Source organism: Pezoporus occidentalis, unplaced genomic scaffold, assembly GCF_034315485.1.
Source record: "Pezoporus occidentalis ecotype Australia unplaced genomic scaffold, CSIRO_AGI_Poc_V1 ctg48, whole genome shotgun sequence".
Taxonomy (NCBI): Eukaryota; Metazoa; Chordata; class Aves; order Psittaciformes; family Psittacidae; genus Pezoporus; species Pezoporus occidentalis.
Genome location: NW_026915813.1, coordinates 903,976 through 928,643, shown reverse-complemented (window position 1 = coordinate 928,643; position 24,668 = coordinate 903,976). Strand labels below are relative to the sequence as shown.

Below are 24,668 nucleotides of genomic sequence, written 5' to 3'. Positions count from 1 at the left end.
CTGATGGCCTGAAGTGCCATGGGCTGACCAGACTCAAAATAATTCACTGTCCCCTTAAGCACTTTCTGCAGCTTGCTGCTGGGGATTCCATACAGCTGCCTTCCATCTCCGACGCTTCCAAAGCACTGGAGGGGCCCAGTGGACTAGATGCTTGCCCATACTGTCCCACACACCCTGCCACTCATGACTCTCCAGCCTTGGGGAAAATCTCTTGGTCCCCCTATATTGTCGTCTAACCCCAGACAAGACCCAAACCTGACTCTGCTTAACTTTTGAGATCAGACAAAATGGTTGTGGGTAGAACACAGCCTGTGTGTGTGCCAACATGCTGATCCCCATCACAATCAGCAGGCAGGTCCCAAGGACACCCAAAGGCCATTCAAAACCTTCAGAACTCTCAGTTGATGCTGCTGTACTTGTCACTGGGGCTGGTGTAGCTGCTGTGCTTGCCGGCTCTCCCACCGCCAGCTTCTCTTTTCCGGAGTCCAGCTCTTCCTCCTCTGCCTTGCTGGGAAATGCTGCGTGGTCTCCTGCATCCTCCTGGGGCTCGGCGGGCGGCTTCCGGGGGATGCTCTCGGCCGTCGCGGGGCTGGGCTCGGCCGCGGGGCTCGGCTCCTCCGCGGGGCTCGGCTTCTCCGCGGGGCTCGGCTCCTCCGCGGGGCTCGGCTCCTCCGCCGCCTTCTCCCGCTGCTCGGCAGCCGCTTCCTTCTGCTCCTCGACCGCCCCGACCTCCTCCACCGGCAGCCGTCCCCTCGCGGCCTCCGGCCCCGCTCCCGCCGCCGCTTGGTCCCCGGGGCCGCTCTCCCGGGCCGGTTCGGCTGCCGCCGGCTCCCGGGGCCGCTCCCCCTCTGCTCCCCGCAGCCTCACGAAGATGGAGAGTAGGGTGAGGGCCAGGCCGGTGAAGAGCAGCCGGACGGCCAGGTACAAGTCCACGGCCACGTCCGTCCCGCCCTGCTGCTGGAGCCCACCCGTATTACAAGCCATTGCCATAAAGCACAGTGAGACAAGAACCTTAGCCCAGGCCCCATACTTGATAAACACTATCACAGCAAATACCGGCTCTACGTAAGTTACAACATTCTGAAGCTGTGAGATCAAGCGAAACAACTCTGAGAGCCAATAAATCAGCATTGTGACGAGTGACTATTAATCCAGTCAAATTTGTCGTTATCTCAACCCTTCGTGCCCCACGTTGGGCGCCAAAAAGAACTGTTGTGGTTTAAACCCAGTCAGGCAACTCGTTCACTCACTCCCCCCCTTTCTTGCCCTCCCCCTGCTCCCGGAGGGACGGAGAGGAGAATCGAAAAGAATGCAACTCCCACGGGTTGAGATAAGAACAGTTTAGTAACTAAGGTATAACACAGATCACTACTGCTACCACCAATGATAATAATGATAAAGGAAATAACAAGGGAAGAGAATACATCATCTCACCACCAGCCGACCGACAACTCGCCCCCCCAGCCCGACCAAGCTCCGACCGATACCTCCTCCAACCCCGCAGTCCCCGGCCCTTCCGGCTAACTCCCAGTTGCATCCTGGGCATGACGTGCTGTGGTATGGAATACTTCTTTGGTCAGTTTGGGTCAGGTGTCCTGTCTCTGCTTCCTCCCGGCTTCCCCTCCTCCCTGGCAGAGCATGAGGCTCACAAAGTCCTTGGCCAAACCTAAACATCACTATCAGCTCTGTTCCCAAGCTGAAAGTCAAAACACTGCACTGCACCAGCTACCAAGGAGGAGAAAAATGACTGCTACTGCTGAACCCAGGACAACTACTTAAAAAACAAACAAACAAAAGAAACAAAAAGAATAATTAATCCAAGACATTTACCCTTTAATTTCAAGGAGGATTAAAAAGTTGTCTTTACAGTAAGTTAGTAACGTATTAATATTCAATATCAGTCATAATTCACTATTTCTCAGTTACGTGGTTAACGTAAAAATCCAAAACGACTTCTGATTTCACCTCAAAAACCAATCAATCGGCTTTTTTGTATCTAATTTGCCTTTGAGCAGATAAGAAGCTTACAAAAGTAAAATTACATTGCTTATTCAAAAAACTAATTTCCACTGGGCTGATTTGCCACCAGCCCCTCCCCAGCCTGCAGCAATATTTTCAGATTCATTTTTCCCATGGCCAGTTTTAATTCTTAGACCAATAAATCAAACCCACTTATTCCTTGAAATATTGAAGAAGCAAGAAGCTAAAAGAGGATACTTAATTTCTTGTGTAAAGAAAGAATATTGGATTTGTGTAAGAGAGAGAAAATGGAGGACTAGACTGCTTGTGACTATGACAAACCTAAGTGGTCAGGAGCTGGTAGACCAAGTCCAGTGGGTCCTTAATGCAGGTAAGGAGCAGCACTGTTTGGTACCCAGCTGCACAGCAGGACCTCGAGCAACTCCTGCTTTTCATTCAGTAGCTTAGAATGATCATCAGCTCCAGAGACATTCTGCTGTTTGATATGTCCAAGCTCTCCTCTAGTTTGTAGACCCATAATTTTACTGGGGTGAACTAATTCACTCTCCAGAATATCTCTTCGAATGGTCTTGTAGCACCTTAATCACACTGTAATCTGATGTTCTGCTATAAACAGTAGGAGAAATGTCATCCATGCAAGTCTGATCCAAGTGGATTGACTGTGCAGGGAAGACATCATTATCTATGGCACATAGCATACAGTTAGCATAATGATGTATCAGGTACAACATAATTTAGAACGGATGAAAAAGTCTGTTGATATACTGAACATATCTATTCACAGTATTTGTTCTTTAAAACTGGGTAGCTATAGCTTATATCTTAACTACACCAGCACACACAACACTTCTGACAGGATCAGCAGAGTTACCACAGATATACATCAGTACAAATGAAAGAAAAATCTATCTCCGGGTGAAAGAGAACATCGGAGAGGGTATACAGGAGATGTGTCTCTGTGCATCATTCTAGTTTTAACACCTAAATAAAACTGGCCTGTGCTCCATTCACAGGACATGACAGATCATAGAATCACAGAATTTCAGGTTGGAAGGGACCTCAAGGACCATTTGGTACAACTTTCCTTGGCAAAAGTATGGTCTTGACAAGCTGGCCCAGCACCCTGTCCCACAAAATCTTAAAAGTGTCCAGTGAAGGAAGGCTGATGAGTGTAAACATTACAACCTGGATAAGAACAAGATTTCACATTTATTTCTGTATTGTTTTGATGGCTCTTTTATCCAGACTAAACATTCGTGGGTATCCTTTGAAACACACTCATGAAAACCCTTTGAAACACACTTATTATTTTCCCACAAAAGGGAATAGTCACTCAATTTACAAGGACGTTCACAGCAGTCGCTCTTTAACCTGCCTTCACCCTCTGCCTCATGGTGGCTGAATAACTGAAAAAATTACTCAGGATATTTTCCTTCTCAAGACCAGAGTAGCAGCAGAACCATTTCCTCTGGCATGTAATCCTATGATTTTAGACACCAGGAGAGCTCTTTAGTCCCAGGCTAGATACAATATTTCACTTATACATTTAAGTAGAGTTTTTAATCTGTAATTCTCATTTTGGTTTTATATGTACATATATATATACATAAAGGAACCTGACAAAATCTACACTTTACTCAAGCAGTAACAGAAGGAAAAAAAGAACACCGTTCATTACATCTGCTCAATGCTACAACCAGTTTGTTTAAAATAAGAGCAGGGTCAAAAAAAGAAAAAATTAAACATAACTACATATTTAAGCTTTCCATTTACAATTGCTCTAGGCTCAGTAATGTGAACATTCTGTGTAATTTGAATAGAATTGAAGTCTTCTGGGATTTTAGCATGTGTCTCTTATGGAATTCTGAGTCTCTGGAGGTGAGCAGACACGATATGCCACCTACTTTACTATTTTGTTTCAGAGATTTGACTTATTGAGAAGTAAGCTTAATGCAAATAAAATAGCCTTCACCTCCTGGCATGTGACAGGCATAGAGAAATTCACCAGAAGAGCAGAGTACCCAGAGACTCGCTTCTCAGAGTGGTGCTCGGAAAGAATAGCAAGCATTTAAATCCGAAACGAACCATCTGTGACAGCTCCTAAGCAGTGCCTCATTTCAGAAAGTGCAAGCCTGGGGATGAAAGTGAAACTGTACATAACTATCAATTAAAATAATATAATATAGACTTTTCTGCCTTTGGGGAGAGGGTGGGCACAAATTTCCTGGAAGCTCACTCCTTTTCATTTCCTTAGCATGTATTTTAGAGTTCAGGAGAGCTGAATCATATCTGTAGCAAGCATATATTACGCACCTCGTGGGAGAAAGGTGATAAAGAGGCATTTTCATTGTGGATCACCTCTCAGCAGTTCATATCTACAGCTGGCATAAGCTAATATAACTTTGCATTAAAATGAATTCTAAAACAATTTTTAAGAGAAGAGTGACTTCATATTAGAAATAAGGTGTTCCCCATTCCCCATTCCCCATTTGGGAACTCTAAACCACTGTACCTTAGACAGTTGCATTCAGAAATGAAAAACAGAGAGTTTGTCAGTTTACTCAGCTCAGAAATAAACAGAGCAATGGCAACACAGAATCACAGAATAGTTAGGGTTGGAAAGGACCTTAAGATCTTCTACTTCCAAACCCCCTGCCATGGGCAGGGACACCTCACACTGAATCAAATCACCCAAGACTGCATCCAACCTGGCCTTGAACACCGACAGAGATGGACCATTCACAACTTCCCTGGGCAGCCCATTCCAGTGCCTCACCACCCTTACAGTAAAGGACTTCCTCCTTATAGCCAATCTAAACTTCTCCTGTTTAAGCCAAGATAAGTAGAAAAACATGGAAATTCCTGCTTTCCCAAGAACTGTATATACACTGTACGTTGGCTGGCTATACCTTTGGATTTACAGGATTTAAATCAGATCAGAATTTGGTCTTCAGAGTATTCAACAGGCAATTCTGGGAAAAGTTCCAGAAGAATTCAGTCAGTAACCCTGAGGACCCTGTCATATTATAAGATGGAAGTTGCAGACAGAAAAAAATCACAGAATCATAGAATCGTCAGGGTTGGAAAGGACCTTAAGATCATCTAGTTCCAACCCCTCTGCCGTGGGCAGGGACACCTCACACTAAATCATATCACCCAAGGCCTCGTCCAACCTGGTCTTGAACACTGCCAAGGATGGAGCATTCACAGCCTCCCTGGGCAACCCATTCCAGTGCCTCACCACCCTAACAGGAAAGAATTTCCTCCTTATATCCAATCTAAACTTCCCCTGTTTAAGTTTTAACCCATTACCCCTTGTCCTATCACTACAGTCTCTAATGAAGAGTCCCTCCCCAGCATCCCTATAGGCCCCTTTTAGATACTGGAGGGCTTCTATGAGGTCTTCACACAGCCTTCTCTTCTCCAGGCTGAACAGCCCCAACTTCCTCAGCCTGTCTTCATACAGGAGGTGCTCCAGTCCCCTGATCATCCTCGTGGCCCTTCTCTGGACTTGTTCCAACAGTTCCATGTCCTTTTTATGTTGAGGACACCAGAACTGCACACAATACTCCAGGTGAGGTCTCACAAGAGCAGAGTAGAGGGGCAGGATCACCTCCTTTGACCTGCTGGTCACGCTCCTTTTGATGCAGCCCAGGATACGGTTGGCTTTCTGGGCTGCAAGCACACACTGAAGGCGGCTCATGTTCATTTTCTCATCAACCAACACCCCCAAGTCCTTCTCTGCAGGGCTGCTCTGAATCTCTTCTCTGTAGCTGTGTCTGGGATTGCTCCAACTCAGGTGTAGGACCTTGCACTTGGCATGGTTAAATTATAGGCAGTAAAATATAATTTTATTATATATTTATATATAATTAGGCAGTAAAATTATAGTTTTATTTCTTATTGAATTTAGAGCTACACTGCAAGCTGTAGAAAACACTCAGCTAATAGAACATTGTGTATATTTATTGAATCTGGAAATTACCCCTGGGACAGCAGCTCTCCATCCTTCCAGGATGCTTTCCATAGGCACTGAGGCACCGTTGTACGTGTGTGAATACCAAGTGTGTTTTCAAGGCCTTACATTTTATTGTTGTTATTTAGTAAGCTATTTTGTCAACTGTATAAGTATATGGTTATTTAAAAGTGCAAAAACGTGAAAGGTACTTTAAACACTAGTTTTAAACACTCAGGTATTAGTCTATGGTTAAAATAAGATAGTAGTACAACAGCAGTTCAAGCTCTTCTTGCCTTGAACATGCAGAGTCCAGTTGCAGGATTGGATCACAGCACTGGAAAATCAGTGTATGCCTTTTGGGCAAATCATGGACTTACTATGAACAGATCTACTTCCTGAGAGCTACCCTAAGGCACGGCTGTGGCTGTGTCACCAGCCTGAGATCTCAGCTGTATCTCTTTCTTATAGGTATTCCTTTCAAGATGAAGAAGACATGTTCATGGTGGTTGACCTCTTGCTTGGAGGTGATCTGCGTTACCATTTGCAGCAGAACGTCCACTTTAATGAAGGAACTATTAAGCTGTACATTTGTGAGCTGGCACTTTCGTTGGATTATTTGCAGAGATACCACATCATTCACAGGTGAGTGAATTTCATTTGGGGGGCAGGCTGCTTTCTTTTGGCAGAGCAGAGGAATTTTATCACATACTTGATTACACAGTTCTGTTTGTTCAACACGTCTGAAAAGTTTTCATTGCTATCCAAGAGTGGAATTTGGCTCTGAAGAGTGTTTTCTTTCTGTCCTCGGATATTCGGTAGCCCCATATCCCTCTTATACTACCCTTTTCTTGTTCTGATCTCATACTATGATGCATGTTTTTTACTATGGTCTTTAAACAGTAAATGCAACCCAAAACAACATCCTAGCTGCTTTTAATTAATTGTCAGTATTCCAGTGCCCCATTTTTCCTGAACACAAAAATGTAATCCAGTACAACAATTTCACACAACATCAGGGAACAGCCACAAAACCAAGGACTGAGAGTAAGGAGAAACTTGTTTACTTGCAGAATCTGCATGAAGGTCACAAGGAGTAAGAGAAATGATGAAATAAGAGAAATAGTAGAAATAAATTAGAACAACAATCTGTTATTTTTACTGCCTTACAGCTGACGATCATAATATGCATTTCAAAAAGATGTCAAGCATCAGGGTCTGTTTTCCTTAAACAATCTGACATTTGACTGAAGCAGCAGGGTAAATTCTCTTTTTGTGTTACACAGCAGCTGTGAAACTATAAAACTATGGGTATCAGCCTCTGTTTCACTCATTTCAGGCTAAATTCAGGATATTCCTTCCTGATTTACAGTTATCAGAATACAAAAATAGACAGATTTTTGTGTTGCCAAAGCTGGACGTGAGTTTCAGAGACCAAACTAAGCTAAGCTGTGCCATAGATCTTCCAGTGTCCAGTATAAACAAGTTCCTTCAAATACATTAAGTGATTAAGTGATAGTTTTCATTCCATCCAACTACCAGAGCTGCCTCACAATTTTGCAATTAGGAACAAAAATAAAGTATGATCTGATTTTAAGGAGGTGGAGGGTCCATATGAAATCTCTCTGGTTTCAAGTGCAGTGGTAGATGGGTGCTCTGCATTACCGAAAGTTGAGCAAGACAAAATCCAGCAAATATTGCAACAGTAGTTTTGCTTGCAATTAAAACTCACACAAACATTGCAAGCAATTTCTGAATTCTTATATCTTTAGTGCACTGTTATTATTTTAGCACATTTCCATGTATTTTACATGCGTTTTCCTTTGTCAGTGAATATTTTAAAAGTGAAGCTCAGCATTTCATCTGACCTTTGTTTCTATGCCTTAAGGAATGTTCTTGGTGAAAAGCAAATTGATGAGCATTTTTCTCACCCTCATTTTAATGAGGAGACATTTAATGCAAATAGGCTGTCAAAACATTCATGAGACAACTCAGTTCGTAATCAAAACTTGTATTTTGCTATAAGCCTGTTACTTACAAATGTTTCACAAAAGAAGCCTGTGAAAGGTGGCAGATGTCTCGAGAGAGTGAAGGACTGGAATGAAGTCATTGTGGTTGCTTATAGTTTTTTTGTGACAGTGTCTGCATTGCCATGGCCCAACTGTGAAATTGGGCAAAACACTTTGTTCCCTTCTGTATTACTTAATCCTGACTAGTAAGCACTTGATTTTACTAAATTGTCTCTTTTGAGCTGGTTGTAGTATAAAGTGATAGCACTGGCTTCAACACTTCTTGGTTTGCACCAAGGCAGGGGTTCTGGAGGTGGTTCTTAGCTTCACTTGAGGGCAAGTTCTGGGATTTGGTTTTTGCTTTCACTCTACACCAAAAGCTTTTACAAAACCAAATGTGGCAAAATACCTATCTTTGCCTCTGGCAGACCTCACGGACTGTTTAGCTAGGATTAATTTTTAGGGTGAAAAGGATCTTGTTCAGGACTCTGCTGTGTTATAGAAATTATGTTTATTTTGAGGCTGGCAGATGTGAAATCAGAGCCTTGCTTTCCCACTTCATCTCTTTCTGCCCATATCACCCAAAACTGTGGCAAGAGGAGTATTTTGACTCTTGTATTTCCATCAATTACCATAAAATCCCAAATGATCCAGATGCCAGTGAACACGTTATTTAGCCAGGAGAGCCCCAGCACATTCTGCCTTCTGCCTCCCCACCACCTGGAGCAGCACTCTGGGGGATGGGTCTTCAGCTGCCATAAATCTCTGTAGCATGGCAATGCTGATTTAAATTGGCTTAGAAGCTGAGCCAGCAGAGATGAACATTGAGGAGATATGTAGCCATTACTTAATCACTGCAAACACACCATCTCGATTAGAAAGGAAACCAGTAGAACTCATTAGTGCTTATATTTCATGGTAGAAGACCTCTGCAATATCAATGTGACCACGTGCTTCCAGTCAGCATTCACACACTAACCTTCAAAACTTTATTAGATCTTTCATTTGTAAATGAATGCATCAGAAGCAAAAGGGAAAAATAGGGTTAGTGAGTCACAGAATCATTGAGAAAGCCCCTTACTAAATTTTGTCTGGGCTACAAAGAGCAAATACTTGAATGATTTATCAGACTGGGTAGGTGTATTTTCAGATTGCAGTATTATAAAGAGATGAATATATGTTGTGTGAGTCAGGAACTTAACTCCTCCTCAATATTTACAGATGTGTATGAAATGTGTTCAGGTTTCCATTACTATTGCATCTGGTGACATGACAGAATGTTTTTTTCAAGATGAACCTGCAGCTCCAGGATTTTGCTGTAAAAGGAAGTGATAATGAAAGGGACAGGAATTATCGGGCATCTACGAGTGGATGTAGAAGTGTTCAAATTAGTGCCATGCCAGTTCCACTGGAAGATGCTTTGCAATGCATCTGTATTTGCTGATGTGGTTTAGCATTGTGTACTTGGAATGCGGCAATAGTTTCAGCAATAGAAGTATTGTTTCTGTAGGGACAAGTTTAACCATAAATAGAGTAAAACCCACTACTGTTCTGGTGTGCTTATGGAACCTGTCATTTTTATTAATCACACCCATGTATATAAAAATCACACCCTTATTTGTCAAGCACAATCCTGCAATAGTGGATTTATTTATTACGGCACAAAAATGAATGCTGCACTGTGTGTCTTGCTTGCAGCTCTATTGCAAATGTTAGCATTTACATAACTCTTCAGCCAGAGTTCTAAAAACTTTAAAAATAAAAGCTAGAACTTTAAAGCCATGATTTGAAGATTATTCTGGGCAAATTCTTCACTTGCACAACAGCTAATTTAATAGTGAGATATCCCTAAATTGTTGGTCACAGGTAATGGCTACATCACAAATCCTTATTTCCTCACAGCCTTGCTGTAGAAATATTTTTGTTCAGATTTATTAAATGAAAAATAATTATTTGAAAGCTGGATGAACAGTGTTTAGTGTAAACCTTCAGATCCAGTACACATAGAAAGGCTTCTGACAACTCATATGGTCTCATTCATCCTCAGATGTTGGATTAAATCTGGCTTTCTGCTGTTTTAAGACAGTATGACTAAACACATTCTTTCCAGTTCTGCTTGTATAATACCAATGAATAATGTGTTGGACAAAAGTTTTCCCATCAAAGGCTGAATAAACTTATTTCAGCCATGAGTAACTCAACCTCCTCCTTTCACAAATGTTGCTCTTCATACATTTCAATGAAACCACCTGCTTTTCCACCAAAGTAGGGTACCTATTTTCATTCAGCTTGTTCTTCCAGCAGGAGCTCTGGTGTTATCTCTCCCAGGATGCTCTTGCAGCGAGAGCCTTGGCTTGGTGTAGCACTGGCCTGGCAGTGCTGCTGCTGCTGCTGCTGCCCCTGCTGCCCAACTAACAAGCTTGTGATGATAAAATCACATTTTCTAAGAGGGCAAGTGTTGTTAACTGCATTGCCCTTACAACTTTTCATTGTTGCTTGACTCTGCCGGTTTTCATCTGCTCAGAAAGAAGACTGGATGTGGCAGATGTCTGGAAAGGGAATTGCAGTAACCTTCCACCACAATTTTAGGATACTGGACTAGCTCTTGGATCTGCATGCTCAGGGCATTTTTATTTCAGTAGGGTTTTTTTAACCTATATGTGTACGCATACATATAAACATATAAATTTTTGGTTGAAGCACAATACAAGTGGAATTGGTCTGGCTTGGTGGGTCTGCATTGTGTGGCTACTGTGATCAGTGCTGTTTTCCATTCCTTCCAATTGAGAGTAGCTCCAGGAGCTATTCCAGCTCTGAACAGATACTTAGCAGCAGGGCAGAGTGTGCAAAAACTAATGGAAGGTGGTGACAAATCGAGCATTACATTGTCCTCACCCTGCTGATCCACTGCAGTGTAATGGTGTGTTGCTGCTACCAGCTAAACAAGATGTACTCCTTGTTCAGCACTGCTAGGCTGGGCTATGGTGTAGAAGATGCCTGTTTGTTCATTACCTTTGAGCTTTTCAAGGTGTCCAGCAGTCCAGTGAAATAACATAATGTCTAAATGATTAAACTCTTCTTTAAAATGGCGTTTTCCAGTTTCATCCATGGCACCATATACCAAAAGAACAAGATGTAATTTACAGTGCTCCTTTTATACTGTCCATTTAGTATGTAAGCAGTAAATAGGTTTGGAAATTATTTGAAAATACAGAATTTGCACTTTTTTTCACAAATATCACAGGCAGAATAGTGCCAAACTGAGATTTACCAGGCATGTTAAAAAGGACACAGTTCCTTATGCATTTCAGCTCATGCTAGTATTATTTTTCATGTTGGTAAGCACGTGCAGATGAAGAATAAAATGTAGTAGAATCTGAAGTAGATGAAATAGTAAAAACCAACCATAGTTTGTCTGCTATTCATAAGCACTACCAAAGATCATGACAGGTGAAGAGGCCTGTCTGTTGAGTTTTCTTAATTTGTCTTCCCATGTCTCATCCATGTCATTGTATTATGTTCTTTAAACAAGAGCAAGCCCACATTATTTCCAAGGACAAAATGAAGGAACTGAGCAATTAGTTATGTAAGAGAAGCAAATCAGAAAACATCTCAAAACCAGCCCCAAAAGAGACACCATGTAAACCACAAAGCACAGAAAACCTGCTGAATGCTTATGAACCAGCAACTGAACAAAAATAATGTCATTCACAAATTCTGAGCACAAAAATATTCAATTTTCAGTTGTGTCCTTAAAACAAGAATTACGTACCACAAGATCTGGATATGCAGAGAACAAGTCCTTGAACTTTTGAATGGAGTTCTCCGCCTACAAGAACAAATTAATTTTGCCACTGTTTAGAAAGAGTAAAACAAGAAGTTACCTGATACACAAAATGACACACTGCAAATAAATGAACTTGGTTTGGAAGCACAATGAGACTTCAGTATCCAGAGACTAGACTACTAATGAAGTAAAACTGTCTGTATTAGGGAAGAGGCACAGGGAACACACTGAGATGCATGATGCTCCATCAGGTACTCCAGTCCTGCCACTGGCACAGATGTAACCTTTGACTGTAGGTAGTGTGCTTCCCCTTCATCACTCAGCAGAAATACCAGAAGACACCCTCCACACCCTCACTCCTTTCACACCCCATTGCTGAGACATCCTCCTTGCAGTCAGCAGGGGATTGCTTGGTTCCTTACAGTTTTCACACAAAGTTGCCCCTTGGCCCTTTCTTTCATCTTCCTTCTTCTCATTATTGCAAAGTTTTTGTAGGAATACTTTTACATAAAATATTTTGTTTAGCCAAGGAAAACTCGTCTCACAAGCCCTACATCATGCAAAATTTAGGTGTCCAATCAGTGTTAGGAGAGGGTAGATCTGAACTGTAGACTGAGCTTGGCCAACTATCTTGCATTAAAGGAAACTCTTCTAGTAGACAAAGATAGCTTAACTTAAGCCCTCCTAAATGTTTGTTTATGCTTTGTACAGCTCTAGAGAGCAAGTGTCCTTCACTAAAAAAAAATCTGTGATTGTAGATGGTTTTCCTATTGCTTGAATTTGTAAAGCTAAACTTTTCTTCTAGGTGCATGTTGTACACTCCTTTATGTCTAGAAGGAAAGTTAAATCTTACAAATTCTTCCATAACAGAGCTGGAAAGAATTGCAAACAATTGTATCCAGACTGTTGATTTTTACACACACTTAAAGATTTTCCTGAATTCCTCTTCATCTCACTGTCATTTAGCTGCAACCAACAAAATAAACATGAAAAATCTTTTCCCCAAAACTCTAAAATCACCACACCATCATAAGGGCATTGTGGACTTACATGTGCCTGACTTGCTCCTTCTAGTTGTAGCTCCATACTCCTCACTACCAGAAAGCACAGCTCTCTCAAAGCTAGGTAAAGCATTTCCACAGAGGGAATCAGCACTTCATGCTGTTCATGGCTAAGCATACAGGAAAAGGAGACAGTTTAGACAAACTGAGACCTGGGCACGTTCAGACTCTGTCACGTGAGGAGATACAAACCTCTCTGAAAATTGGCAACAAAAGCTGCTAGGGAATTACCTTTCCATAGAGCCTGTTGCAGTGTGTGTAATAGGCACCATCCTGGAAATGCCAGCACATCTACTGGTGCCTGAGCTCAGCACACTTTTCTGTGGAGTGTGTTCAAAAGGAACATATGAGGTCCATATAGATATTATACACCAGTTGCTCATTCCATGCTCTGCATTTCCCACTTTCCAGTCACTGTTGCCTTTTTCATCTTCATCTGTCTTCCAGAGGCTTTTCCTAAAGCCCTTCTTTATATTTGTTTTGGGGTTATAACTTTCCCCTGAATTGCTTGTAGATCCTGCAAAGTGCATCCCTACCTAAATCAGATGCTGCCACCTGTGTGTGTTACTGATTATCACCTCCTAGTGTTTATCACCTCTTTCCATTTTTCGCTAATAATACTTTTACATTAACCTACCTTTTAGGAAGTCTTATTCAAGTAGTATTCAGGGCACATGATATGTATTAAAATATTACATATCACTCATCTCCATGATTCTGCACTCTCTATTGATGGATAACAATATTCAATGCTTTCCTTCCTTCCTTCTCCTGCTCCTCAGTATTGAAATTTTGAGCATGAATCATTTTCCGAGATTTAGACACTGAAACAGAAGATGCTGACAGCACTGAAGCAGAGCTCTATATTCAAGATTATCTCAGGTCTCCATCTACAAATCTGATCTGGTTTATGCTAGTTTTCTGCTTTAATATATTGCTAGTTTCTTTGTGGCCCATGTGGTGTGTTATCAGCACTTTCTTCCTTTCACAGAAGTCCATTACAAATTTCTTTGTGTTGTTTTACAGATGCAAGTGTTTTTAGTACAGGCATCTGCTCCCAATTTATATATACTAGCAAAGACTACCATATTAATAGTATGTTGATATTGTAATTCTTAATATAGTAGAGTATTTATAATGACATTTAAATAATTTTGTATGGCTAATTAAAATGAACAGGCACTCCATCTAGTGAGGCATAACAGTATCCACAGTACTAATTGCCTGTCTCATATGGCACTGACAGGTCTACCCTGGTTTTGTGACCCACCCTCCCTACCTGCCGTGCCAGGGTAGTGCTGACCTCCCAAGCTGGAAGTGGAGGAGAGGCTTAACAAAAGATCCTCTCACCAGCAAGATCAAATTAGCAACGAAGTCTTAAGTAACAGGGGAGAGAACAAGAGCTAACCCCTTTGATACAATATTGATCCTTTTTTGCAAAGCTTCAGTGTCAATCTTAGATTAAAAGTATTCTGATATATTTGCATCTTGGAAATTTCACAGCATTGTGACTCTAAGCAGACATATTCTCTCCCTGAAGTGTCAGATTTGCATGCAGTGTGCTTGAGTCATTTTTGTGTTTGCCGTCAGTGAAGAAATTTAAAACCTTTGATTAAAGTACATAGATGGAGAGAGGAGATATGCAAAAAGTCTGTAAACTTCAGGCTGAGCAAAGCATAAACCAACAGTAGCAGATGGAAAATTGCTTTCTTCTCCTGTTCCTGCTTTAATGGTTGCAACATTTTTTCGGCTTGAATGAGCAATACATACATAAAGTATTTTATCATTCCCTTGGAGATTTCCTTCCAATGTAAGTTTTGTTTTAATATATGACAAAATAACAAAGACTTAAGGGGCAAAGAATGTGTTTACATTATTTCTTCATGACTTGCATGAGTTTTATATCTCAGGAATTAAGTAGATTTTCCGCAGTGTGGTAGAAGGCATTTCATTAAAGGATATTGCAATTTAAGCTTCCTTCATGCCTTGGATGAGATGTGGTCTCCTTTCTACAATTTTTGATCTAGCAGATACACAGAGGGATGAGAAAGAGGAGTTACAACACTGGTCATCTGACAGAGTTTCATCTTTCAAAACAAATCATCTGGTGGGCAGGGACTCTAATTAAGAGACAGGTTGCCATGAGTCTTGTTCTGCTGAAGTGGGACTTATTTCTGTTGCATTTATTATCTGCATCCTTTTTTCTGGCAGCTCCTCAGAGGCTTCTCCTCCCTCAGGGTTATTTTCAAACATATCTATATCTCTGTAAACTTCAGTCCCAACTACTCTGGATAAGTTTTACAGAAGAGAAAGAACAACAGCTCAAAGCTTTGATGCTGTGTGACAGACTTCTACTGACAAGCCTCTGCTTCTCCCAGCATGTGTGCACACAGTTTCCATTCATCCCCAGGGGAATTTCCTACTGACCCAGTGAGGATAATTGCACTTCCCTGCAGCAGAGGAGACAAGGCAAGCAGTTGTGATGTTTTTGCACACAACTTTTCCATACTGTCAGCAAGGAAAGACCTTAAAACATGGTGCTACACTGGGAACTTGCATGGTGGGAACATTGCTTGCTAAGCAGCACACTTTCAATGAACCAACATTTATTAAATTAGATTGTGGTGAGTTTGATCATTCTTTACACTGATAAGCAAAATCATCTTGACAGTCAGACTAACAAGAATGAATAATAACCTTTCTCCAGTGGCTACCACTATTCAGCTATTTATCTGTTCATCTTGTTGTAAACATGAAACTTCAGTGCAATTCTGAATGCAGAGGAGTTGCTCTCTAGTCTAATGATAAAAACAATACAAGGCTGGAGCCTCCCTTAGTATTTTTTCTTTCACAGTCACTATTCTGTGTCTAATCATGTTATAAGTCACATGGCTTATTTCAGTGGTAATCTTATTACACATTTCACACTTTGGGTTTTTTTTTTAGATTTGAGGGTTTAATTATGAGCACAGGTACTTTAAAGATAAATATGAGTTTCTTACAATAAAATTGAGGGCCCTCTTTCTATAAAGAGATGCTGTCTTTGCTGTCAGGTTAAGTTCAGATTGAAGCATTTTGAGGTTCAAGCCATATTCTTCTCTGGCTTTATTTAGCCCCCAAACTTCATTAGTTTTTAATAAAAGCCAACACTGCTTAAAATCCCATCTTTCTCTGTAGTTGTTATCATTCAATGTCAAATGATGAGCAATGGAACTGGAATGACAAAAGACTCCATGAATGTTAAAAAACGCTACAAGAAAAATAGCAGCACAGAAAAGTGACATTTTTTTACCAGTGTTAGAAAAACAAACTGGTCAGACAGGCTTACGCTGAGCTCTAAATGCATGGCCCATGAGTCCACAATTTGGACCTGAAGTGAACGTGGTTGGTGTTTCAGCCAGATGAGCAGCACACTGTGGAGAGCCAGTAGTGTAGCAAGTTAAAAATAAACTGGTGGCAAGATAGATAGATTTGAAGATATGAATAAAAAAAGGACATCATCTCCCTGTGCACAGTATGGAGGAGATGTGCAGAGGGGCACGAGGAAGGCTGAAGAAGAGGCCGGGGAGTGCAAAGTGTGGGGTGGGCAAGGCAAAGCTGCTGTGGAGAGGGGCAGACCCTAATATCCAAAATGAGGAATGAGCAGAGAGTGGAGAATGCGGGAGAGAAGGTGGGGGTGGAAAAGGGGGGGCTGTGTGGTAACAGGGGAAATAGGGGATTGATTTTAAGTATGTCTCTCTTATCCACTGTCAGGGTCAAACATCTTTATTCACCAACTGTGGAAAACTTTGCTGAGAGTTCTTCAGATAATTAATACACAGGCAGAAAAAATACTCTAATACTCCCTCTGTGTGTTCCTAGAACAGGTCAATATAGGGAAATGCGGTTTTGGATTTCTTATGTTGCTCTCTGAAGTTGCTACAGAAATTAAGATATGGTCCTCTAAAAATATTGGATCAATAGGTCTACTCAACAAGTGTCAGAGGTCTATTCTGAAAGCAAGTCAATAGCCAATAACAATTACTAATATTGTCACTCAGCAAGATTTGCTGAGTTGAAAACCTATTGCCAGAATGCTGCGTTTCTCAGCTTTTATTCTGATTAAATGTATTAGTTACCTGGAGTTCTGCCTTTAAAATCTCCAAAGACACAACTTGCCTCTTTGAGGTGCTGCAAGACTTTCTCCTGATGGTGCTGCTTCAGTGCTTTTCTGCAAACCTACTGAGCCACAGAAACACTTTGCGAATGGACCCCAATGTAAACACGTTCACTTACATGTACAGAGAGTTGAATACTAATTAAAGCTTATTTCCCTGAGTCCCAGAGTACTTTACTGCTGAAACTAAGAATTATTAGCTTATAAGTAATTATGTTCATTTCCAGTCAAAAGTCTTTTATCCTATCATTATTTAATATTTGCTTGTGGAAGACACAGGGTCAAAAAAGAATAGCATGTGAGATACAAAGCTGAGAAATTAAATTATTAAGACTTAGTTGTCTAGATTTTTGAACATATGCATCAAACCAGTGTAACTCTTTAGTTAATGGGAAGAATGGTGCTGCTCAGTCATTGCCTGCTTTTCCCTCCCAAGATATACTTGGTCACCAGTTTCCTTACATCAGAGAAGACTTTATCTCCCTGAGATGAAATGTGGCACCAGTTGTACAAAAGCAGCTCTGTGTAGCAGTGCCAGGTTCCCTGGATGCCACAAACAGCTGGGTTTGTGATGGCTACCGTCTGGAGGAAAGAGAGGAGCCCCTGGGACCCTCTTAACACCCCCCTCTTAACCTCAGATATCCCCCTCTTAACCTCACCTGGACAGAATACCATACAAAGCCTTAGCTGCTTTCATGCTGCAGGCAAGCAGGATGTTTTATTTGATGGCAGCAACTAAAAATATCCTTAAGCATGCAAGGTATTTTAACTACAGCACAGTTAATCACGTATGAAGGTTTGCGTTCTTCGTGGTGTGAGGTGACGTCAAGCAAGACAATGAGCACCAGAAGCGTGACTCCTGCAAGAGGCTTAAATACCTGCCTGTGCTTCTGTGATAACACATTACAATAACTCGACTTGAGAACATCCTCAGTTGTTTTTGTAATGTCGCACAGCACGCAAGATGTTTCTTATGTCTTTAAAAACTTCTTGCGCAGTTCACCAACACCTAAATGAGGAGTCTGTATTTTTTTTTTTTTTGACAGTCTAAGCAACTGGATACCTATCCAACACAGCCAGTGGAACCTAAAAAGCTCATCCAAAAATAGACAATCTGAATGGTTCTTTGCAGTCCAATGATCATGTCATTTATACATCCATTGACCATGAATGGGAATATAGACACCTAATTCACAGTGGAACAGAATCCAAGGATCTTAATCTGAGACCTGAATCCCTTCTCTATTTTCCGTTGAGCAAGTAGGAAGCATAATATTTTCAGTACAAGTAGATACTGTAGCAGAAGTTGCTCTGCAGAGAGTCTGCTTTAAACACACCTTCATCTGTACTATATTCTTGCCTAGTAATCTTAAACAGGACGTTGCTACTACAGTCTGTGGACTCAAGTAATATTGCCAGTCTTTCATTCCTTACCCAGGTTCATCAAGAGGAACTGGAATTCCTCGCTGCTTGATTCAAAGCAATATGTTATTGACAGCTTTTATAATAGGGAGACTTCTTAAAACGGTGGTGCATTGGAATATGAGTTGTGGTTTGGGTCAGATGTAGCCTGCCAAGTCTCATCTATCTTAAACAGCCACCTGCAGGAATACACACATTTATTGGTCTCTGAGTTTCTTTGTAAATATTTTCTCTTAAAAGAAGAAGCACTCATTTTTAGAAGAACTTACTTATTTTTAGAAGTAATTTATTACGTTCCCTTCTAGGATAGGTGAGGCTGGAGGTAGACAAGTGTCATGAGGCTTCTGCTTAAAACATTAAAGATTGTTTGGAGGGAGCAAATGCATCATAAAATCAGATATTTGCTCCTCTGTTTTATACAATTAATCCATCTGTTGGTGGATTTCACAAGACCTGCCAGCTGCTACTGACATTCAGGTGGTAGCAGGTCAGATTTCTTAATCATTTATCAAATACAATTTTCTTTTCAAGCACAGACTTTGCACCTCTCATCCTAGTCTACTGCAGCTAAATTTTGCATATACTAAATCAATAAAACTACCCAGAAGTGGAAGCATACACAGAAGAACATCAAAGCTCACTTGACTGTAGAACGTATTCAGCCTTCTCTCAGTGATATGTTCTGGTTGTGTGTATTATGGAGTCTGAGGTGGTCAATTTGAGGAATAAAGGCGCAAATATTTATACCCATGGTTCTCATATCATGACCATGAGGCAACAGGAGTTAATGGCAGTGGTGAGGGAGATGGAGAATATGACGTTCATGCTAGCATTTGGGGTTTCAGATCAGAGTGAACAAGACAGCATTGCTGATTTCTATTTGCTGGTCTACAGCCCTTCTCCCTGCTATATGTACTGCTGAAACTTGAATCAGCAGAAAATGTCCCTAATGGGAAGATCCACTGCTGCAATGAAGGGGTGACTGTCCAGGCACTAGCTGAAAACCTGAAACCTTTGGAAGTTGCTGTCACCTTTGCTGGCCTGCACGTGAAGTTCACCATGCTGAACTGTACTTTAACTGCCAGCAAGGTTGGCTGTAATTAATTGCACTATGGTACGGAGGAAGGAGACATTGTTAAACAATGTGATATTATTGTGGAGGCTGCTGTTTTAATGGGCATCTGATGGACTTTTACATATAGAAGTTAGTAGGAATTTTAAGACAAATTGTAAGAATATGATGCAGTAATTACACAGCATGAATAGTGGCTGAGTTAAGCACAAGTGTATATTGTACGTTTTGTATATTTTCAGTTGAAAAATTGAATATATTGGTTTATATTTTATTTTTGAGTTTGCCTGATAAGCTGAGCAAACTTGGGGATATCTGATACATCTGAATGGATCTATTCTGTATTTCATGCAGTGAAAACAAAGTAGCAGCTATATGAATTACAGTCACTGCAGAACACCACATTTTCTATGCTAGCTTTTTACAGCAAAGCCAAATATGCTTCTCAATAACAATGCTCTCCTGATTTATCTTTAGGCAGAAGACAAATGTCATCAATTTCTTCTCTCATTTAGTTTCACACATGGATTTCTGCCTGTGTAAACTGGAAGAGGGGCTATGCCTTTTACTAGAAAGGGTCTGCTACTTGTGTAATTGCTGGCAGAGTACATTCTTCCCCTTATTCCTAGCCAAAATCTCTCACATGGTATCATGGAAGGAAGCATTACCATTGCAATGTGTATGCTTTCTAGGTGGAGCAGATAATTCTTTCCAAATGCCACATTCCAGTTAGCTTCTAGTGAGTTGTGCATTTCCTATGGTTATCAGGGATGTCACCTCTACTTGAAAGCTGCAGGGGTATAACCCTTCTACTAGTATACACAGAAGGTCTCAGCAGTACTTGATGCTACAACACAGAAAAGATCAAAGTCATCAGCTGGGAGGTTATCAAAAATTACTGCTATGTGGTGATTCTGCATGATTCCTCCATGTGATCTGGAGAAGCGTTTGGCTGAAAAGACTTTTTACTTGAAATGCAGTGGGGTTTCGGTACCATCACAGTGTTGACGGTTGTTCAAGATTCCCCTTAGAGATACCCAAAAGTCCAGGAGTTGTAGTCATGTCTAGTGTTAGCATTAGAAAGCATTTCTAGCAAAGGAAGTGGCACATTTGTCTTTACTTTGACTCCTTCAGGCAAGATGAAAACTAACCATCAATTGCCTGCTAAGTCATTTGTGCTGTTAAATGTTCACTTGGAACAGAACCACTGTGTCCAGAAGTGAATCCTGGATAACACAGTCTGTGCTTTGTTATGTAAAAGCTCAGTTTACATGGCCACGGTGGTATTTTCCAATCCCAGTCTCTGAGACATACAATGCAACACAGAGAAGGCAAAGTACAGGTTCACATTCTCCTTTGGACATATGCTTTTATAGCATATAAGAACCTTCACTTATTTTTCTTGCTATTGCAGTATGTAATCAAATCTGTGATACAGTCATATTGGATCTTCAGAAAGAACAGTATCATGAAACATTCTGTGTTTAATATTTTAATCTTAATTTAGCATCTCTGCAAATTCAGGAGTTGAACCTAGCCAAAGAGGACTATCATCTGACTACATGTACTCAGACATGTAAAGTATAGGAGTCATGTTTTAAAAAGTTCATTTTCTTCAATCTGGAATAATAATATCTACTGCAACTATTTCTCTAAGCTAAAATTGACAAATACAGTGTTTCTGAAGACCACTGTCCATTCAGTCAAATGTAGATATCGTTACTGCCACCTATTGTTACAAATAGAAAATTGAAGATATTTTCATGATCATACTTCTCCACGTAGAAATAAAATTGGAAAATAACAAGCATGTTCCAGTTGAGGTATTTGTAAATAAGCGTGTTTTGGTGCCTTCTTTGACAGCTTTATTTGCAGAGCTCATAAAATTGGTTTGTATAAGCACTAAGAAAATCCAAGATCTTCATGGACACCTAGTAAAAATAATACTAAACTAAACAGGAATCAGAGGCACCACAGAGCTTAGCATCACAGTAACAGATTTCTATATATCTGGGTACTACAATCCCAAGATTTGAGCCAGGTGTCCAGACACTCTTTAAAGGAACATAAGAAAAGGTAAGATCTTCAGAGGCCTTCATTAGTGAGGGCATTTTCACTTGTCAAAATTATGACAGCAGCTATATTTTGCACACATGCTAGAAAATGATCTTGTTGCCACACAGAAGGAAAAGGCTCCAAAGTGAAATAAAGGACTGAATTATAGGATTCTGATTAGCATTGTATGAATGCATGCTAACAGATAATTAGTTGGAAGTAGTTATGGATTTTTTACCTCTGCATTAAAGCCCCAGGAGTAGGAATTGTAGGGAAAAATGAAAGATTTCAAATAAAAATGACAATTTTAAATAGGAAAACCCAATAAAAAGATTTTTCTTGCCAGGCTTACTGAGTGGTTGAGTACCTCAGGTTTGTGAATAATGCATCACAGGTTGTATTAGAACAAAATTAAACATTTATGATTGGTGGTAAATACATTATTTGGGTTTGCATGTATAGAATTTCATAAAAAGGTTTCAGTTTTACAGAATGATTTTCAGATCCTGAAACCCTTACTTGTTTCACACAGATTTCTCTGGAATTCTATTAATTTCTAGATCTAGAAGTTGTCTTAATGATTCCTGTGAAATTTGAACATATGATTAAAGTATCATAAAACTATTAAAACACTGTGATGAAACCAGGTTACCTTTCAAGTTGTACTGTTTGAGCCTTTCCTGAAGGACAGTTAATTTTTCTGAGACATCCAATATCTATCCATCCACACACATATATTTATTTGAAAAGAAAATCGCAGTCTTCTAGTGGAAGTTGGTGATTCTCAAACTGTATCTGGTAAATCACTGCAAAACTACAACTTTGGCTGCATGCCTTATTTGGAGTCTGAAACACAGATTTTTTATTCCCCTGGATGGAAACAGGGCTGACTAAGTCAGTCCCGCTGGGCAGAACTTAGACCAATTAATGTTTTACATTTTAGGCTTTTTGACATTTTAGACCAAACCAGGACACTAGAAGCGATGCCCTTTGACATTGTGAGTCCTCTGTGTATAACAGGCTCCAGAAAGTGCAAATGGAAATGGCTGAGTTGATGAAATGAATTGTTGTGCCCTTTGCTTCTCAGAAGATAAATTTATGCATGGACATCCTGGTGCAAAACAGCAGGTTTTTTTGCTTTTAAGCAGAATTAGTGGATCTCAGCTGTGCTGGAGTTTTCTTTTTTCTCAAGAGAGAAATAGCTAAAAATGTACATACCTTTTTATTTATTCCTATAAATATCTCAGGCAGCTAAAGCCACGCAACAATAAATTACCTGTGTAACTTCTCTCTGGTTGTCAGTTAATTAGCCTAAGTGTAAATATGTAAAGATCAGAACCAGCACATTAATTTTTCACCATTTCGATCACTTGTTTCTGCATTTACTGTCCACACCAGTAGTGGCTTTTATTGACAGACATCGTTTCCTCATTCCTGTTTTAGTCAGACACCATGAAGTGTGAAAACCTATTTGATTATCCTTGTGGCTTGGGTGTCAGATGTGGTGCCTTGAGGAAACACCTCCAGATTTGTACAAACAGGCATCCACAAGATGTATTTTTCTTTACAGGTCTCTCATAGTCTAATACTACATCTTCTTGGCTAATTTCCAATTTTACTGAAGTCTTTAAATTTCAAAATTACAGTGATTCACAGGGTCATGACACAGCATTCATTAGAGCAGGAACATATGGCTCTGGGAGTCTTTTTACGAAAGGACAGTAAGTGGCAGCAATTACTGGTGAGATGTGACTGGTATGTGAACTGGCAATCAGGGGTCTCAGGCAGTCAAAAGTCTTTCATTCCTAGCCATCTGATAGGAAATAGCAGTAAATAACTCTGAGATTCTTATTATGATTTTGTTTTCATATAATTGAACTTTTCTCGAAACTAAGGAGGATGCTAGTAAGGAACAAAAAGCTAAAAGATAAATGAGTGATGAGGTGCTGATGAATGGAAGAAAGGATGCATCAGACTTCATTAAGACAGTTTCTTGAGCAGCCATTCTTGATAGGTACTCTGCACAGCTCAGCTCTGGAGAATGTATCATTTCTGTGCTGCCCTTACAGAAGGAAAACACCTCTGACCAAATTAATCTCTTGCCTGTATAGCATATATTGACATTTCCTTCATCCAAAGCTTCAACAAATTTGCCATGAGAAAACCTCACTATGTATGCACTCACTTTCTTTTATACCTTGGATATGTGTATTATTTTTAAATCTAGATATCACATAGGAAGGAAATAAGGTCCCTATCTGTGAAAATCAGAATTTATTCACCTTTCCATAATTAGGAGAAACCTCTTTATGATGTATGTTATGGTTCACTTCAGTGTTCTGATATAGTGATAAGTCTCATGTGAACTTGAATAATCCATAGCTGAAAGTTTTATTTCCCAACTTATTGCCATTTTTACAGCTGTTAAGAACTGCTATGCAGCTAATATTAATCCTAATAAAAATTGTCCAAAGATACTCATGCTATATTAGTTTATTATTATGTAGCAGATACATGTTTGTGATCTAATGTGAAACATTGGTGTGACTGACTAAACCTAAATCAACCCTAATAAAAAAAATAAAAGGCTCTCATCAGGTATATTCTGTAGTATATAAATATTATATACTACTACTATATATTCTGTAGTATACAAATATAGTATATATGAGGAATTAATTGAAAATAATTTAATATTTGAGACAGTCAGGTAAACTGAGTTTACCAGAATTATCCCTGCATGATTTCTGGTTGCTATCCAGAAGTTCTTGCTCTTTGTTGTGATTTTTTTTAATGGTAGCATATCTTCTGAACTTAACAGTTGCATCTAATAGTTAATGCAGACTTCTGGTCTTCATACAGCATTGCCTCTGTCCAAGAATACAACCAATGCTCACTTTAAGTCATGAGTGTTTGGACTATTTTGACAAAGAGAAGGCAAAGGGGATTGGGAAGGTCATTGTAGGTTAAAAACTATTTAATGTGACTTTCTGTGATCTTAGCATAATTTTTTCCCCCCAGTGAAAACAGTAACTTCAAATGCCTGTTTCTGCATAAGGCAAAAAAGTATTAAGATAAAATAACAGCTGCATAATTAGGGAAAAAGCATTTAAGCTCAGCATTTCAAGGTTTATCCTACACAACATACACTTAGATTGTCAGCACTAATGA

The 24,668-nt window shown here is 40.1% G+C and overlaps 1 protein-coding gene across 1 annotated transcript in view; it reads left to right on the top strand.

The window, feature by feature from the left end:
- Window positions 1-24,668, top strand: part of STK32B (serine/threonine kinase 32B) — a 167,888-nt gene that overhangs the window by 82,137 nt on the left and 61,083 nt on the right. The window contains exon 4 of the mRNA XM_062636353.1: window positions 6,407-6,580. Within this exon, the coding sequence (XP_062492337.1) occupies window positions 6,407-6,580 (174 nt within the window). The remainder of the gene's footprint in view (window positions 1-6,406; window positions 6,581-24,668) is intronic.